Below are 20,238 nucleotides of genomic sequence, written 5' to 3' on the forward strand. Positions count from 1 at the left end.
CCGGAGCAATTAAAACACCCCGTTTTCCGCCGCCGTGAAGGTGAATTACAGCTACCACAACAACGCGGTGTGTGTGAGAGAGAGTGTGTGAGTGTGTGTGTGCATGATGAGCGGCTGAGGAGGAGGAGGAGGAGGAGGAGGAGAAGGAGGCTGCGGTCTGAAACCAGATTTTATCCTGGATATTTCGAAACCAACGTCGTGTCGTTCACACAAGGGGGGCTGTGTATCGATTTACCGTGTTATTCTGAGCCCTAGACCGGCTCTTTCCACGCCAATTTTCGGGGCGGTTGGCCCGTTTTTCCGCCTCCTGAGGGTCCTCCAGCAGCGGGACGTTGACCGTTTTTTCCTCCAGATATGGAGCGTGAAGATGCGGATTACCGAGGAATCCCCTCCGCTAGTTTAGCCGCACCGCTTTCCCCACACACACCAACGCGGCGTAGTTTCTGGCAGGAGTAAAGACAACTATGAGCACTTGTTTTCTGGCCAGAGGGGCAAATCGGTGATTTTGGGAGCACGGTCGGACTCCCGTTAGGAAACGTGAGGAAGCTACCCTGCTAGCATGAATGTAGTAGCCTAGCTATTAGCTCCATTAGCCGGCTAACTGCTAAGAGGTGCTGGCTGGAGATTAAAAGCCTTTTTTAATAATTCTGACCAGGTTTTGCCCACGTTTCCTCCCCTCAACATATTTATACACAGGATTTGGCAGGATTTACTCATCCAGGAATGAGGTCTCGAATGGAAAGGAGCCGCTTGACCTTGTTTTGGGGTCTGATGCTGGGTCTGACGTCCTGCCTCCGGCCCGCCACTGCAGAGAGTAAGTACCGCCGCCGACACACCGACACACACGGCGTCTGTCCAGGCTCCTGCACCGGGCAAATGTCACCATAATTACCATATTATAATAATAATAATGATGGCGATGGTGATGGACTTCATGGCGTAGCACCTTTCGTGCAGGTGCTGTAGCCCACAGTGCTTCACAGTGAGTGAGGAAACAGGAGAAACACTAAAAACAAACAAACAAACAAACAGGCAGATTAGAACAAGTGCAATCAGATGAATCAGAGGCAGGAAACAGGCATGCATAACACAAGGGAGTGTGATGAAGATAAAAGTGAAATAAAGGGAAGTACAAGAGCAATCAAACGTGCAAAATATGTGAATAAAAGAGAAGGAGAGTGACAGTTAAAGGAAATGCTGAACTGATAAGTTTTCACTATTGAAAACATCAGATATGGGACATGAGGTTAGTGCAGTGTGAACACCTGTGTGTTTTTAGGTCTGTGTCAACAGAGACAACATGTTTAACACCTTACATTTCTGCTCTCCTGCTGCCAGAAATATGAGCATATTGTTGTGCAAAGAAGAAGAAATATCACAATGTAGTGATGCGATGTGTTGAAACAGTTTGATACCAGGTTATCCTAGCATGTAACGGGCTGTGTGTGATGTTGTCGTGTCAGTAGTACCTTGGTGAATGCTGTGATATAGAGTCTCCAGTTGTAATACTGTAATTTGGTTTTAAAAGACATCACACAAAAAACAAACATGAGTCAGTTTAAGTGTGTTGGTAAATATGTCGCCATGAGTCAGCCAGTGGAGAAAGCCCGTCAAACTATATATATACACACACACACACACACACACCACATTGTCAACTGTGACTCACAGTGTGGGGAATTAGCAGCAGCAACAACAAGTGGAAGGTATCTGTGATCTCAACAAAAGGGAAAATGCAAACAGAGAGAGGATTTGGGACATAACAGGGAAGGTTATTGAGTTTAGCTGGACTTCTCTGACTCTGCATCCATCAGTGTGGCACATTATTTTGATTATGAAGTGAGGAAAAGTACTTTCAGCTCAGTATATAATAGATTAGACCACAAACCGCTGTTCTCTCAGGGACAAACGCACCAGACTCCATTGACAAAAACAGTAATTTTACCTCACAGAACAGAGGAGCTGCACATCAGAGATTCTGCATAAAGACATACTGTATAAATACTATTGTGTAGCAAAGCCCTGTTCCGTCATGTTTGATTAACTTTACGTAGACCTAACCTGAGTGGACATAACACCGCCTCGACTGTTCAGGCATTCTTTCATTTTCTTTGCACGTGTTCCTTACAAACGACTGCATTAACTAATAACACCTAAGAGCCACAATGCTGAACTGTGTTTGTCTAAAGGTCTCACTGTGCTTTTCTATTGCAGCACACAGTCATTAATTCTCCTTAACTAAACAAACATGGGGGAACCTTGACCTTGCAAATGTTTTCATGAGCACCAGACTGCTGCAGCGACATCGATCAGGCAAATGATGGCCATCACACTGGGTCTGACACCATACACTGTGGTCCAATCATGAGGCATTGAACTAAACTTTACTTCTTTTGAGAAGCTGCACAGCTGGCTTTGTGCAAGTGATGGGACTTTGTAGAGACTAACTACTGCATGGCAGCATACTGAAGCGCACCGCTTCTGTCGGCTTGTAAACCTTCAAATTTAATGAATTTAAAGCCACTATATTTATTCAGAATTTCTTCTAATGTGTTGCCATCTGAAATTTTTCCATGTCTCCAGCTATACTGTAAACTAGGCTTCCTGATTCATCCCATTCATCATGACATGTTGGGGAGGGCTAGGCTGGGGGCTTGAACCAGGGTCTGGGTTTTAAAATAGAACAAGCCAAAGTACATTCGCAAGCAAAACAGACTAAGTTCTGTTGATTGGAAAGAGTGAGGAGCTTGTGAACTGTGTGTCATGGGGTTTACTGTTAGCCCCAGTGGTCGGAGGACAAACCTGGGAGCAGCAGAGAGGTTCTCCCATCGAAATCCTACATTTATTCTCACTCCGGTGCGGAGCTGTCTAAAGGTGCCTTGTGTGGCTAAACTCTGGGCATTCCTGCTGGTTTACCTCTATCAGTTGGGACTAAAGGGCATCTGGTGGGCTCGGGTTAACCAGGTTCAGCTCCGTTGCTGCAGACACGGCCTCTCAGGTGAACCAAACAAGTCTTATCTGAAATCAGAAATGATCTTTTGCTGAAGCTTCCCAACGCGTTGCTTCTCACCTTGCCACTCATGTGGAAAAGTATTTATGAATACGTTCCCCCCCCCGGGCACTCTGTCACTAACAGGATGGAAATGAGGAGTAAACAGTGTGTAGCACCAGCTCAGAGGGCGTATTGCTTCCTATTTCTTGTCCTATGGAGCTTCCAGTGGATCTCCTCTGATTGTCTGCGGAGCGTCTGGGTGCTGCAGCCAGCTGGGAAAAGGTTATCAAAAGTAAATATGTGATCTGGAGGCTCATCAAAGCTGCAGAGATAGGCTTGTGTACTCAGCTGTTTAAAATGTGTCAGTGTGAGAGGCGAGGGAGGGGGAGTTATTAAGCTGCTACACCTGCTATCGGTATTTTCACGCACACACTTTTGTTTAGTATTTTCACGAGCGTGGTCAGGGGCAGTTCCCATGAAACACGGCCATGCTGGCATTGCAGTGAGGCCACGGGGGGTGAAGCGTCAAGGCTGTGCTGATGTAACGTCACTAGGCAGCGTGTCTTTTCGCAGGCCCGGGTGTCGGGATTGTATTAACAGGTATGCAGCTCGCTGAGGGCTGCTGACAGTGTGCACTGACAAGTAGATTACAGAGAAAGACATAACCGCCATAGTAGCACGCTGCCTGCCTTAAATCACACCAAAGGCATTTTCTAATGGCACACTAAAGGCTCCCACGTCCTCTCTAGAGAAGACTTCAACTCTCAGCAGTTTTGGTTGAAAAGCCTACAGCTCCTAACCCTCTGTATGTGACACGCACATATGATCCCCAATTAAAATGCCAGAGGCCCAGAAAGACGATGCAACTTCACCACATTTTAGCACGACACTGGTGCACTGAGAGCCACAGCTCCAGTGGACTTGCGTCACAAGTGGGGCTGAAAGAGTTCAACCGTGGGAAAAGTCTTTGCATTGGGTATATTTGTTGTTGTGTAGCGTTTGCTGTGGTGAAACATGCTTTTCTGGGGGGGGGAACAATTATAGGACAAGCTTAAACTTGTTTTTAGCTTGTTTACTAACTTAATTTGCACCAATGGCCTCGGCTTCCATTTGGGTTTGTCAGTGGAGAGAGACGCAAGTTTAATTGCATTTTGTTGGTGTCTGTTGCCACTTTCTCTGTTCTTGAAAAGCACCACGGAGGGAACCAGTTGCAGCAAAAGCGTAGAAATGTGAGGTGGCTTTGAACTGGATCATTCACTTGTTGCTCCTTTTTTTTTTTTAAAACCTTGTTGTTAAATAAGATTAATTTATACATTGGAAAGCTTGTGGTTCCAGCTCCTTAAATGTGAGGATCTGCTGCTTTTCTCTGCTTTTTATCATCAGAAATTGAATATCTTTGGGTTTTGGACTGTTGATGGAAAAAAATCGAGAAAATTATCAGCGGATTAATCAATAAATGAAAAACCATTAGTTGCAGGATTATTACATCCCTAATCAACAAGTTACTGATCACTATTGAGGGGAAACTACTCTCACGCTCTCATGTGTTTTGTTTTACCACTTACTTTCAGTAGGATCGTATCACACAATCATGGCAGCCACTCTCTCTGAGTGTGACTGACTCCAGTGGATCAGTAAACCATTCAGCTGCATGAGTGAATGATTCATGGTCACAAACGTCAGTCACAGTTAACAATCTTGTTTATTTGAGGATGAAAAGTCTTTGTAAGACATTTGTAAACAAAAAAAAAGACATTCCAGTGAATTTTTAATGCTCCGATCCACCAGTAAATCACTACTGATCATTAAAGCTAAAATCAAAATGCTGTGTTTTTTTTTTTTTTTAGGAAATAAATCTGTGATTGGTGTGTGTGTGTGTGTGTGTGTGTCTGGTAAGTTATAGACACTTTCAATATTGTGATGTGCTTTGTTGTGCTACGCCATCAAACTGCATTGAGAGGTTTGAGTTTCCGCTGGCAGCAGAGAGGTTCAGGGTGTTCTTTTGGAAGTTAAACTTTGTTCCACCTCGGCAGCAGTGTGGTTTCGCCGCAAATGTTTTGGAGAACCACAGATTTTGATACGGCCTGTAACTCATCGCGTAATATTCTGCATTGAGACATTTTCTGGTCTCACATATTCGCATTTAACATCAGTATACATGACGCACATTTAATCGCCTTAGTGCAATTTATAGAATGGCAGGCAGATTAAAAACAAAACATATTACAAGATAGTTTATTTCCTGAGTGCGACATGACATCTACAGTACTGGGAATATGCAGAGCTTATTGTGTGCGAGCTTACATTTTTTTCTTTTAAGGCACTCCCTTTATTAAAGAAAGTTATTCATTCACACCTACAGGATAGTTCAGATTATTACAAGTTGGGTTATCCATTGTACTTATCCACAGTCAGTGTATTACCTACAGTAGATGGCGGTCGGCACGCCCCGAGTTTGGAGAAGCAGGCAGGAGTTCTGGCACAGACACTAAGAAAACATATTTTAGCCCCCTTAAATCAATATCAGTTTACGTGTATGGTATATTTAGAATATTTTCACTGCCTTTCTCTTTGCTTGCTTCAAAGTCACCAAAGTCCATTGACAAAAACAGTAATATTACCGCACAGAACATGGAATCTACTAGTCCGCTGCTGCCTCGGTTGGTTCATTTGCTTGTGGTATTGTGTGATTTTGGAGTTTCAAATGGTCGGTTTGGATTCACATTAATGTGCCAGTTCATTGATCAACATTACTGCGTTTGTCAGTGGAGTCTGGTGGCTTTGAAGAGAGAGGCAATGTAAAGTGGTGAAAATATTCGAAATACCTGATGGTTATTTTAGATGGGCCTTTTTTAGCAGGCTAAAATCCATTTTCCTGCTGCCCCTGTCCACATTAGTACATTACTGAGCGTCTGTGCTGGTAATCCTGTCTGTCTCTCCAATCTGGGGGCGTGTAGACCCACAGTAGACCGCCACCTACTGTAGGCAGTACTCTGACTATGGATAAATACCTCATACTGTCACACTCCAAACAATCTGAACTATCACTGTAAACCTGCAACACTATCCCAAATGTTTAATTTTACCAAGTTGTAATTGGGAAAGCGATGAATTAGCCCATTTGCTGGGTATGTGTGTTCTTTTTCAAACCTCTGTGTGCCACATTCATAATACAGTAAAACTTTATAGACCAGCATTAAAGTAGCAGTGTGACAATGTGTTAGCTGGTTGGTGTGAGTTTTCCATGACTCACTGCCCTCCAGCTTTTGAAGTCTAAATCCTCCTCACATTGATGTGCGATAATGGCCTCCACGTTTCTGTGGGTGCTGCCGGGGCTTCAGGCTAAGTATTGTTTAAAGCGTGGCACACAGGTGGGAGTAAAAGTTGGACAGTCAAACACTCATCACCGATCAAAACCATTGTGCCGTACCAAACTTTTCCTGACGTGGGTTTGGATAATTCTGAGGATTCAAAGCAACTCCCTTTGTTTATACTTTTCTTTGTAGTCGCTTTGGTTCAGTGCGTCTCTTTGTTTAAATAGAATTAGTCTACTTTTTGCCTCGGTAAATAAGAGAAGTACTACTCAAGAGGTTAAAAATAAAGCAAATCTAAACAAATCTGTTTTGCACTGAACATAGAACTGCTTAAATTCACGTTTTTACAATCTGTTCTCATGGAAGAGCAGACAGCAGCTGCCCTTTGTTGTCTGGCCTTTGATCAAAGACCCAGACATTTTCACTTCTGCCGAAGATGATTCTTCAGTTCTCTAGATCATAGTGTACGCACACACGGCTACAGGTTGAGGCTTCTCCCACAGGGGGCGCCGTGCTGCAGTTACAACTGCTGCTTTTACCCATGTTAGCCACATGGCTGTAGGATTGGCAACGTCGCTCCGTCTGGTGGTTGATCCACCTCTTCGGCTTAGACTGACACAGCTAAGCTGCTCTGGGATACATTCCCAAGACTTTTTTTACAAAGACATTCATGGTTCCCAGATGATGTACCATACTGACTGACTGATCCTGGGACCTTCCCTCTAGCGCCACCGTGAGGCTGATATTTGTGGAGTGAAATATCTTCACAGGATGGATGAATTATAACAACTGGTCATTTGTTAAAGTTTCATTGAGCTCTGTCATCAGATCAAAATCTCAGCTGTTCTTTGGGTTTAGTTCTGTAGTAAGTAGCACATGTTTGCATGATAAGAGTCAGACACTAAACACGTTAAACATAATACTGGCTAAACATCAGGATGTTAGCATGGTCATTGTGACCACTTTAGCATGGTGACATTAGCATTTAGCACAAAGCACCGCTGTGCCCCACAGAGCACCAGTAAAACTCCATGATTCATCTTGTCCTTTTGTTTAACAAGTTGTTTTATCACATATACAGTATTTGGTGAAATGACAGTGTGTGGGGGTTTTATGGATGATGTCTTTTTATAGTAAATAGTTTCTGTTCCTTTGATGCCATTGTGTTATAAAAAGCTCGATAAAAGCAGACAGTCAAACAGAGTCATATGAGGTGGATGCGAGCAACAATAGCCTGAGGCCAGAGCAATATAAACTTTATTGCACTGTTAACCTAAGCCTGAACAGGACCTGGCTCAAGTATTTACTTTGTCACACCATGTTAAGTTGGCATTGACAATGAGAACTGCAAAGCAAACATGTTCTGTCAACAACTGCACGGCTCATGTGTAATGTCAATATTTAAAATATTCATTGGATTGACGTCTCTTTATTGTTATCACTATTTCAGGAATAGAGAGAACATTGTTTTGTGTATTGTTACATTTAACAGCTATTCATTGCAAAGTATGTGTCAATAAGTCATGAATTTTCCGGATCATTAAGAATGTGTTCTTGTGTAATAGTTTTCCTGCTTAGCTTTAAAAGAACTGCCAGGGCTGTTTGATTTAGCTGAGATTGTTAAATGTGATGATGGAACTGTTATGATCCCCATGGAGGGCATCAAAAACTAGTCACATCAAAGACAGACACAAGAGCAAATGAGGTGTTGGTCAGTATAAATGTTACTGTTGAATTTATTGAATCACGACCCCTCACCCTCTCCTTTTTGTTTCCCCTCCCGCAGTCTGTGGTCCCAGCATCGACATAGGGAACGACATCAGTGAATTCAGGCGTCTAGAGAACTGCACAGTGGTGGAGGGCTACTTGCAAATCCTCCTCATTGGTGACAAAAACAACAACAACATCAATCAGGAGGTCTTCCGCTCCCTCAGCTTCCCCAAGCTGACCATGATCACGGACTACTTGCTGCTATTCAGGGTATCCGGCCTGGACAGCCTGAGCACGCTCTTTCCTAATCTCACCGTCATACGCGGACGAAACCTCTTCTACAACTACGCCCTGGTGATCTTTGAGATGACCAGCCTGAAGGACATTGGCCTGTACAACCTGAGGAACATTACCCGCGGCGCCATCCGCATTGAGAAGAACCCCGAGCTCTGCTACCTGGACTCGGTGGACTGGTCCCTCATCATGGACGCTGAGTTCTACAACTACATCGCTGGCAACAAGCAGTCCAAGGAGTGCAGCGACGTTTGCCCAGGCATCATGGAGAACAACCCCCAGTGCAGAAAGACAATGTTCAACAACAACTACAACTACCGCTGCTGGAATTCCAATCACTGCCAGAAAGGTAAGCCGACTGTCACACATGATAGCTCATCAGGGATTTGAATTGCAGATAGTTCATGCAGACAGTCTAGCCTTGGCCTGATTGGTGCAGATGTGACTTTGGGAGTGTGATGAACAGCTCTGTGCCCACAGCTGTGGCCTGCTACCTGTCACTTTAACTGCTTTAGCTGTTGTGTGTTGGCTGCCAGGAAGGAGGAAGGCAGGGGGGGAGGGGGGGGTGTTGTTATGCATGATTGACTTGTCGGCAGATCTTTGCAGTAATATATCTCAGGCATTTATCCAAGTTAAGGGAACCAGAATAAAGAGCTAAACCGAGGTATCCGTTAAGACTGCAATTTTGCCTCAACCCATGTCGTAGTTGAGCTAGGTGCTGTGAATGTGAGCAAATACGTGGCTGTCAAACGTCAACCTGTGCACAAAAAGCCTTTTTTATTTTAGGGTGGTGCCCTGTAGTAATGCAGTCTACTGCATCTCTCTCAAAAGAGGCGGCGGCTCACATGTTCAGGTGTCTCATTTGTTGCCACGAAAATTCAATTCAAATGTTCACGTCTGCCTAAAGGAACCAAATTAAGGGTGTAAATGCCCCAGAGTTTAATTAAGCTACTCCAAGCACGATGAGTGTGAACTCTCCCTTTAATTTTGTGTTTACGACTGCAGCGTTTTAGATGACTTGTTTTGTTGGTGCGTTTCAGATGATGTGTTTTGGCTGACTGAGTGTGTGTGTGTCTGGCTGAATTGTTTCCCTGGTGACTGGCGCCTTGCTGCAGACTCAGCATGTTGATGTTTTCAGTCTTGTGACATGGAACTGTCGCAGAACTGGCCTGGAGTGCATGCATGTGCGTACACACATGAGACAGCACACTCTGTCACCATCGTCAAACACACCTAAAGCGCAGACAGAGATGCTGGCTCGCACAAATGTAAACAGACTTTTTACAGAGATGCAGATATGTCAAACGTACACACATACGTCCTGCCTGATGTGTGTGTTGCTGGAATGACAGAGTGTGTGCACGCTGGAAAAGAAACCAGGAGGTGGAATATGTTGAAGGAAGACATGGTGGGTGGATGGATGGATGGATGGATGGAAGGAAGGGGGTCTCAGGTGGAGGAACAGAGCTCTGTGCTGTTTATCATTTCTCTCGTCCGCTCGAAAACACCATGGAGAATTCACAACAACAAAAAAGCTAGACTGCAGCTCTCCTCTTTGGCCTCGGTTTGTGCCAGTGGGCATTAGACTCACTCCAGATGATTTAACCAGTCATCACATGAATGGTGACCTAATGAGTCCACCATAAGCCCTATCTGCAGTTGTGTCTTCACATGCGAGAAGGCCACCCGTCGTCCCTCCTGCTGCACCATCAACTCAACAACAACCGGCAGCTGCTTTGACACAGAACTCCACAATTTAGTAGGACATTATGTTTGGGTGTTCATGTGTGTCTTATTTGTATCAGTCCGATAAGATGCATTTCCTACACAGTGAACTGTACAAGGAAGTAGCACTGGGAGGATAATTATAATATTCATATTATGCCATCTTGATACTGCAGCTTGAGGTTTGTTATTTCCTGGACTTGAGACCACAACAGAATAGAAGTGTACTGTCACATTACTTTACTATAACTGTACACTTCTATTCTGTTGTGGCCTCAAGTCCAACATTTCATCATTGTCATCAATGCCATCATTATAAAATGTTGGCATTAAGGCATCTTGTCTACAGTATATGTACCAGCTGGTTAGGAGGTCAGGTGTAACTGAAGCGCTCAACAGGAACAGAACTGTTTCTCCTGATAAAAGGCCGTCTCTCTGTCTCCACTTTGTTGAGACGAGACTACAACATGCTCTCCAGAAGGTGTAGGCTGTGAAGGACGGGAAATGGATTTGGGCATTATTTTTAAAACAGCCAGCAGCTAATTCAAAATGCTGTGGCTAGCAGTGCTTCTGTTACCAGTGCTGGGACGACAGCTGCTGTCACTACTGCCTCAACTAGGGATGAGCATTTCAAGCAAAAACACTATTCAGTAGTCACAGCGAACTATTCAAACTATTCAAAGATTATTCAAATAGTCCACCCCACCCTCTACTGCATGCACACACACCCCCACACCCCCACATGCCACTGCTAGATGGAGCAGCGCAGCTTATTCAAAGTTGGCTACATCGTTGTTTTAACTATGGGCCACTTTTATTCCTGAAACACTCAAAACTTGTAGCAGAATAACATGTTTGAATTAGTCTGGATTAAAACAGACATCGAGTCGTCGCTGCCCACAACATCTTCTGTCCACCATGACCAAGTGCAGCAGCGGGAGGGACGAGAGGAGAAAGAGCCGGGTTCAGAGCTAAGCTAACACGGCTTGTCCTTAAGGCTGCTTCTAACTAATGTCCCATTGTGGGATGGATGACATGGACTCATGTTACCAAAACAACAAAAAAATCAGAGACTGTTTGTGCCCACATCTTTACACAGACCTGGCTCCATATCAGCGCCCCGCATCAATCTACTGCTCCTGACGGACGTACTACCAGGCGCCGCAGTACTACTACTACTACTACTACTACTAGTACTACTTCTCCCATGAATACCACAACCGTTACTACTAATGCTACTTGGTCTACCAGCTACTAAAACCACTCTACTGCAGGTTCTAATGCCGGGGCCACATTCCTCTTGTTTGCAGCTTTATGATTTCAGAGTCCAACACTCACAAGTACACACTCAGACCTCTGCTCCTCTACACTCTATAGTCATCCATCTTTTCTCTGTTTGGTCAGCTATTGTAACTGTTTACTTGCAACGCCAGCAGAGACCAGGAAAAACAGTACGCTGAGAATGACCATTCCTGAGAATGTCAAATCCAGTTGACAACACCAAAGAATACTGTAAATGTTAGGGCTGTCATCTGTGGGCCATAGGCTCAGTCACCACTGTGCCATAATGACTTTTAGTTCATTTTCAAAATTGTTTGTCTCATGATTTTACTACTTTAAAAATTCCAAAAAAAAAAACGTTTCCATGAATATTACCCCCCTCTGCCAGCTCCGTGATTATTTATCTAATTTATTTTGCCTACAATGACTCTTATATGCTGTCGTAGTATTTGTTATTAACACAACAAGAAGCAGGAGGGAAAACTCCAGACTCCCAGGAGAATGACTAGACAGGGGGGGGCTCCAGATAATGTTGCCCCACGGTTGCAGTTTTTCACTCGGCCATACCTCCAAAAGCTGACTGGACACTCGAAGGTATCTTGAAGCCAGAGAGCTCGGCATGTTTTGTTGGGTCTGTTTAAGTAGACTAAATGTAGAGGAAAGTGGAGAATGACCCCGTGAAGATGCATAAGCAGTCCACCGGGCTCCAGAGGGAGTGTGTCAGCCAGGGCAAACAGGCCATCATTTGCTGCTGCTGCTGCTGCTGCCTTTAAACAGAATTGATCTCAAACAACATGAGCACTAGTGCTCTCACAGCAGAGACTGCATTGTTGTGCTATTTATTAGGCAGTTTATTGGAGAAGTCTGGTGGCAGTAAAGCCAGGCTTCATTAAAGAGAGGAAGCCTGATAGCCGGAGTAGTTGAGCTGGCTGACCAAGCTGTGGCGACTCCAGTACTTGCAGATCAGAAGCTGTTTACATGTACACATGCTGCACAATCCTGTGTGCTAGTAGCAGTAAAAACAGTACAGCCTGATGCTGCTATACTTAGAATCACATCTGATTACTTTATTTGTACCAGTATCAGCAAACACTGTGACTACAGAGGACCATATTATGATGGTTTTCATCTGTCTCCTCTGATAGCGTCCCGTATCAGTAACCTTATCTGGGATCTGTTGTTTGAGCATGTGCCTTGCTCACAGGCCTTCTGCTGGGCTGGCATGAATGCCAACTTTGTATTCAGGGGCATTTTATTTCTGGACCCGGTCATTCATCAGATCAATAAATGACGGAAGGGATGAGGGCTAGCTCTGTTTTCATGGAGTTAATATAAAGGACATGCTTTCAGCCTGAACTCATTCATAAAACTGTTACAGGGGAGAAAAGAGGGCTCAGAGCCTGTTTGTTTCTCTGGGAAAGTGGAGTGTTTTTTATGGATGGTGGTGGGGGCTGCATTCTCCCATGTTTACTTCCCTCATTTGTTTTTTGGAATCTGGTTTGGTTGTTTTGTCTCGTTCATAACTCATAGGCTTCTGCTAAAGAAGAACCATGTCCGTGCATGCTGGGAAGCAAACACACTGTCTCACTCACACACACAAACCCACACACACGCTCTCACATTGAACAGCATGGGGGATGTTTTCCGGTGCTTTGTATGGTCTGAGGAGATGAAAGCACATCATTAAAGTACAAAGTAGGTCTTCAGGGATTTACTGGAAGGAATTTTTGTCTTTTGTTAACCCCTGGCTGAAGGGATTACACATTAAACTGGAAGGATTGGCCTCAACCTGCCACTAGTTTCATTTCCTATACTTGACATGTCAGTGTTTGTCCATTTAGATTTGTAGTCATTAGGGTTGGGTCGGTTTCTGGTTTTGCCAGTCCGGTGTACAAGCTTAAAGGATAACTTTGGTATTTTTAAACCAAGGAAATGACTGGAGGGGTATGAAAAGTTTTGGAATTGGTCCAGTGGATCCTCAGCCTCGATGGCTCCAACATAATCATGTGGGGCAACCATGCCCATCAAAGCACGGCCACTTAAAGAGCTTGTTTTAGCCACTGACAGGCTCAGGTTGTTATTCTAAGTGTCTGACAGCAATATGGAAAGGATCCCTACAGAGAGAGAGACCTGGAGGATCCTTTTGGTTTAACCACAAACAGCCGTTATATCGCTCTCTGCACACACACCAGACTCGCAGAACACACAGGAGTTGCTGGTCGCTGCCTTGATTGGGTAGTTTGTATGTGTTATTAGTTGTTAATATTTCTCATCTTTCAGTTTGCTAGCCCATGTAGATTACTAATACTTTTGTGTGAGCCCATTCTCATCAGTTGTCTTTGTCAACAGAAGAATAGAAAATGCACTCAGAGTGCAGAAAGAGGACTTCAGTAGTTTAGTCATATGTCTCTTCCTCCGCTCTCTCTGCGTGGTCAGATATCAAACAATTCCTGAAAAATCATCAACATCCTTCAGGTTTGTTACAGTGTGCTTGTTACCAGTATCAGTGCTGTCAGACTTTTTCTAACAATTGAGTGGAAACTAACTGGTGTGTGTGTGTGTGTGTGTGTGTGTTAATTTGGTAAATCTGGAACAAAAGTCTTCCAACAAATGTCAGCATGTCACATTGTCTATTTGCACTCTGTGTCTCTACAGAAACTGAAGTAAAATGCTGAATACATTGCTGTGGCATCAGTGAAACTGTGCGTGTAAGCTGACATGCAGGCGACACACTGTCAGCTGTCTAGCAGGAAAACACACTTCAGTGTGTGTGAAAGGGAGCTAAGGAGAGTTCAACAGAGAGAGAGAGAGAGGGGGGGAGAGAGGGTGAGAGAGGGTGAGTTGTGGAGTCAGCCCCAGGCCCCCTCCCTCTCCTGTTTTCTGGTTGGTTCTGGATGTGGTAGATTCAGTGTTTATTTACCCAGTGCTTCTCTGGTGCTAAATCTGAGGCCATTTTTAACAGATATTTTCTTAATATGAACTAGTGTTTTTTTCAGTTTCTACCTCACTGATGATTTGGGGGTTTTCTGCCGTACTTGACCCTGAAAGTTTCTGCTCTCTGCTCGCTCTGTGCGTGTTTGAGAGGAAATGGCTGAGATGGACGTGGATGGTGTTGAGGTGTTGACTTTGGGCTATAAAGTGAGATATCGTCTCATTGATGAACTGGTTGTAACGTTTCCAGAACCAGACATGTCGTGGATCCTCCTTTCAACTGTGTTCTCTCCCTGCACTTTTTAATCACAACCAGAAGTCAGCCGCTGCATATTCTTACTCATCATTTTTCTGTCCTCCTCTGTCAGAGTGACTCAGCCATAGCGGGGGGGCGGGATTGGAATAGAGAACCGGTTCCAGTAGAGAACCGGCTCCAAATTGCCTCATCCATCGGAATCATATGCCTCCGAGCTTATCAATTCCTTTTATCGATGCCGGCAGTTTCATCGCAAAACAATGACTTCAAAGTCATGCGTCAACGCTGCTGGGAGAGAAGGAGTCATGGCGGAGAGGAAGAAAATGGTCCAAAACATGGCTTCATTTCATGGACATGGATGACAACAGCACTAGTTAGAGCGTCTGTAAAATGCCGATTTAGAGCAAAGACGTGGATAAAAGTGTGTAAGGTGTCCATGGCAAGTGAGGCTACCACAGTGGGGAAATACTCCGCTACAAGTACAGTTCTTCTTTTCAAAAGTCAGTAGAGAAAGGGACAGGGAGTACAAGCAGAGCAGTGGGAAAGATTAACAGCCAATGTTTGTTAAGGGGAAGAAAGAACAATGTAAAGCTGCTGTATGTGTCCCAGCTAGGCAGCACGTCCATTATGGAGGTAAAATATCTTATGTTCTAATAACATTAGAGCCACTCGGGCAGGCAGGCTGGGCTGATTTGTTTGATGAAGATAACCCAAATGAAAATGAATGCTGCACAAATATTCTCTAATTTAATTTATTTTAGATGATGACAGGCACACTGTGTTCTGTTGCCTTGGTGCTAAAAACCTGTGTTGGTCCACTTTATTCCACACAGAAATAAGATCAGGAAATGATGAGGAAATCAATAAAAATTGCACCAGTAAGCAGAATTGACGATGGCATTGGTATCATTAACATCTTATTAGCTCACGTACCTAGTGGGGGGGGTCAGATATGAATATGCTGCTTCCACACCAGAGAGAACTGCATCTTTGCTCATCAGCATACAGACTGTGCCTGGCACTTTGAGAGTGTTGCATTGTGGGTAGGAGGCAGCCATATTGACAAGGATAAGCCTAAATTCACTATGATGAATATTTTTATTTGAGACGTACTATAACAGGCTTTGAGTTGCATCGATGCCACAGATGAAACTGATTGCACTGCTGGAGAGAGAAGTGCTCTGGACATCTGAGGTGCCCAAAGCAGCCGATCAGGGGACGCTGGAGAATGTCATGAGCTAATCTGATGAGACGAGGCGGCTAATCTTTGGATGTTAGTTTAGAGACTCATAGAATGATCTAATAAGCTGCAAATGTTGTCATGTCATGACACTGAAATCTGAATATGAAAGCAAACCAACTGTAGAAAGAAATATATCTTAATTGTTTGATATTGTTTGACATCCTGTCTTCCATCCATAACCACAGAGAATTGTGAGAGAACACCTTGCAGTGTGTGTTTCTCTGTATGTGTCCTTAAACAGGCAGTGTGGTTGTCTGAGGTCCTTCTCCACAGTCAGTGTATCACCTACAGTAGATGGTGGTCTGCACGCCCCCCAGTTTGGAGAAGCAGACGGGAGTCCTGGCACAGACGCTAAGTAATGCACTTTTAAAGTGAAGTGGCTTATGCAGTGCAGGACTTGGTCTATAAGACTAATGCATGGCTCCGGCTCCTAATACTAGATGACCACAGGACCTGTGACGTACAGCAGAGCAGTGCGCTAGCTACACACTGACAGACATGCAGAACGACCACAGGTTCCACCACTGACTGTATGGAGTGTACACATTATGGGAGGCGGCAGGGGAGAGGGTGGAGGTGCTTATGGCCAGAGTAAATCAAAGTCAGAGGAGCCCAGCCCCAGAGGTCATGTCATCCAGACAGTCTGACTTGTGTGACCCAGCGCTTAAGGCTTAAGGAAGCCCAGTGGCTGGTAGTTCCTGCCTATATCTGTCTAATCTCTGCTATGATTAGCTCCATACCATCATGTACTGAGCATAGACACCCACTCTCATGCACACACTAGACTACAGATTGATGAAGCCGTGCACGGGACCACATGTTGCCTGTCTGAATCCCTGCTCTGTGAGGGGTTGAGAAGTTCACTCCCTTCCCTGAAAAGATGTCACTAAGGACCCATGTTTAAATCAGCTTGTGCTTTTAGCAGATCGTCTTATAGTGCCATATATTTACTGAACAAATACCTGCCTAACACCCACATTATCTCTTCCATAGCAGCCAAGGGTAAAGGTGCATACATTTAACAGACAGGAGCATATATAATGCTACAGAGCAGAACTACTTTTTCTCATATGAAGTTCTCATACGTGTTTAAAAGTGTGAGCCGGTGTGTCAGAGACTGACTTTTGAATGGTCACATCTTGAACTACAGCCTCTCACCCAGTTTTGCAGCTGCTAAAACGACAGACCACAGCGGGGCTACAGATGCAACAGGTGTAGGCTGTAATGTGTTAATGTTGTCTGTACGGTCAGGTGAATGGGTTATGATAAAAACAGCTGATATCTTTACAGTGTTGGCGGTTTCACCAGATGTGTTGGTTTAACAAACAAGTAATCAGCCAAAATAGTTATCATTTGATTTATTGTCTCTTTTTTTGTCTGCTGACTCGTTTTAAGTAGAAGGAGCAAAACAATGATTGTGATTTTATTAAAACTTTGATCTTTTAAGCCTCCAGTATTTTTTCTTTCCATTTTAATAAATTGAAATTGTCTGTCTAGTACGAACAAAACTTTGTTCTATCTTTATTGAAATAAACTTGCCTTGCCCATGGGTTTCTTGACTGTGTCTGGTTCTACTTGAGGTTTTTCAAAATTTCGGCGTTGGTTTCAAAGTGATGCCATCTGAATGGAGCACCAAGCGAAAGGAGATACATGGTCCTTTTTTTCTTTTAGTGACTTACTTAAGTCATTTATGTAATAATATCCTGTGATGGGAACTGATCGTTGTTCTGACGAACCATTATTCTGAATTTAATAGTCCAAAAATGCCCTAGATGTCCTACGACGGAGCCCGTTGAGGGGTTGCAGGTTCCTGAACCACTAAGGAAAATGACCCAACCCCCGAGTAGGAGAAGACGTTTGTCTTAAGTTCAGACCCAGTCCACTTGTATTCAAACACTAAAATGTCATAATTACATAATTAATTAGCCACTGTAAATAGACTTATGTATATGGTGATCTTTATTGTTTTCACGCACCGCAGACATTCTAAGAGCAGGTATCGATGGTCGGAGCTAGGACATAGGATGATACACAACTAGTCATGCACCCCCTTACCCTGACCCAGAACCGGGAGGCTGTCGGAGCCAGTAATTATAGGGGCTGCTGTGTAACCAGGCACATCCATGACTACTTTTAGTGAACAGTCACACCCATCTCTGGTATTCCTGGAAGAGAACATTACTGGTTTGGCTGTGTCAAAGTGCCTACTCTAATTATGTGGCCTTTAATTGTCCTCTGTTAACACCGTCACATTGGGATGAGCTGTGACCAGGGACTGAGATGTGTCTCGTGTCTGTGGATTCGAGGCTGGTTGGAATAGTTCAAGTTTTGTTCTAAAGGCTCATTTTCCATCATTTCACTCTGCTGTGATCACAGTAGACGTACAATGAAAGAGAGGAAAAAAAGGCAAAATGCTTTGGTCCCGTTGGAGGTTTTGTGTCCTCTAGTTTCTAAGTAGAGTTTTGGGTTATGTTTATGTGTAACTGGCTAACCACTTGTCTGTCTCTGTGGGATGTAACAAGCTCCAAATAGTATCTAAAAGAGCAAAGTTGTTGAAACATTTTTTACATTTTTATGATTCTCCTCTGTTTCCCATGTCTCACCCAACATAGAGCAGTGCAGAATGGGGGGGGAAAGTAGGATAAGCTGGGAGGCTGTACTGAACACACACACGCACAGACTGGCTAGCAAGTTTTGTTCTGGTTATATGGCAGAGAACCCTACATGGAATAATCCGTATAGTAACGTTTTGCTCTTACCGTTCCACACCATGCCCAAAATTGGCATCTCAAGCAGTGTGATGGGAAACCGTTTCCCAGTTTGCAACTGGAGCATCCACTGCTGCCGGTCTCCAGCCAGTTTTGGTCGTAGACAACACAGGCATTAAGTAGGTGGTGACTGGGCTCCATTCAGTCCAGCAGATTAGCAATCACAATACCAACTTAAAAAGCATTGTTTCGCTGTCTGTTGCACCTCTGATCGCACCCTGGATCACAGCTGGGTGCGGTTAGGTTCAGACGTGTCTCCTCCTTCAAACATGGCAATGCATCAGGACACAATAGCTTTGAAAATCTCTGCTTATCAAAGTAAGGTAGCTTAATGGACATCTAACCACAACCAGAATTAACAACAGGTTGCCAGAGAGGTCCTGTAGGTCATTAGTACAGACAACAACAACCAGGTCAGGCTGCCCCGAGGTGAACAACTATCTCATGTTCTGCCTCCTTCATCATTCCATCAAATTCCAGGGATATTTCTGTCCTCCTGCACCAAGTAGACACACAGACTCAGGAATGTAGACAACTCCTTCTGATGCAGCCTGTGTGTGTGTGTGTGAGTGTGTGTGAGAGAGTCGACAACATCAGGGATCATCCAGATTCTTATTTCACAGATTTTGAATCTCTGCAAACAGTTTTATGTATGCTTGTAGGTGTTTGACCCTGATTCTGGTGATTGACTCAGTGATTGTAGGTTTGGGAAATTATTCATCTGTAGCAAATCCTGCATTTTATAGCTGAAGTCTTAAAACAAGATAATGATGTCTGGTGGAGTTTGAAGTTTAGAAAATGCTTAATTTCATGTCTTAAGGTTAGGAATTTGTCTGAATTCAAAGAGAGAGTCTGGAAACTTTTGGTTTAGGTACCTTGAAAGCACGTAAATGTTATTCTTAGAAAGCCATATGAGCTTTTTAAAAGCTTGTTCATTTTGTTTTAAAGCTTTATTTTAATTTTCTTGTGCTTGTTTGTGGGGGGCAGATAATGCTTTGCCCCATTAGTACATACAGTGCCCAGGGCAGCACACTCACTTATTAATTATAAGGTCAAACTTTTGTCCTTGATAAGATTTCAGCAGTCTCGTTATTTGTCCTAGACGTATCCTTCATAAGTGACATACTCTCATCGTGGCCGTTGTTATTTCTACCACTGTTCGTCCTTCTGCAGCTGTAGCCAAATGAGATGTCTGTCCTCATGTTGAGTTATCGTGGTGCTGTAGGAATCTGGAAGCGTCCAGTGTGATAGCTCCCTGTAAACCCTGTTATTGTGTGGCTCAGGGGATCATTTGATTTGTCTTGTCTTTTCCAGGTCAGTCAGCAGGGGGATGCCAGGAATTCCTTTTGTCTGGAGTTATCCTGTAGTGTCAGCTGATCTGACACTACAGGATAGAAGCTGATGTTTGGTCCCAACAAGTTCCACAAGGTTAACTGTTGGCTCTGCTTAGACTGCCTGAAACACACTATTCTTCAAATGTTGCTTCATGTGCTTTGACTATTAGGTAATTACAAGGTATATGATTTGCATAGCAGTTCTGACAGTAATCTGTGCTGTTAAATGGCTGATAAGCTTTGATGAGACACTCAATGGACCAGATGGAGAAAAGTGGCTGTTACAGATGTATGTAGAAAGGTTGCCGGTTGTTGTCAAAGAGCTCATTTGAATTGAAAACCTTGTGTGGTCACATAGCTAGTGTAATGTTTTTCACTTTATGTAATATT

At 43.9% G+C, this 20,238-nt stretch overlaps 1 protein-coding gene across 2 annotated transcripts in view; it reads left to right on the forward strand.

The window, feature by feature from the left end:
* The window catches only part of LOC139216830 (insulin-like growth factor 1 receptor), a 43,888-nt gene continuing 23,650 nt past the window's right edge, over nt 1–20,238 (forward strand). The window contains exons 1-3 of one of the 2 annotated variants that reach the window (XM_070849196.1): nt 1–40; nt 697–814; nt 8,093–8,659. In XM_070849196.1, the coding sequence (XP_070705297.1) occupies nt 724–814; nt 8,093–8,659 (658 nt within the window). In that variant the 5' untranslated portion in view covers nt 1–40; nt 697–723. Of the gene's footprint in view, nt 41–95; nt 538–696; nt 815–8,092; nt 8,660–20,238 lie in introns of those variants that run through there. The other variant, XM_070848437.1, reaches the window with a different exon arrangement.

The sequence above is a fragment of the Pempheris klunzingeri genome, chromosome 1, assembly GCF_042242105.1.
Source record: "Pempheris klunzingeri isolate RE-2024b chromosome 1, fPemKlu1.hap1, whole genome shotgun sequence".
NCBI classification, from domain to species: Eukaryota; Metazoa; Chordata; class Actinopteri; order Acropomatiformes; family Pempheridae; genus Pempheris; species Pempheris klunzingeri.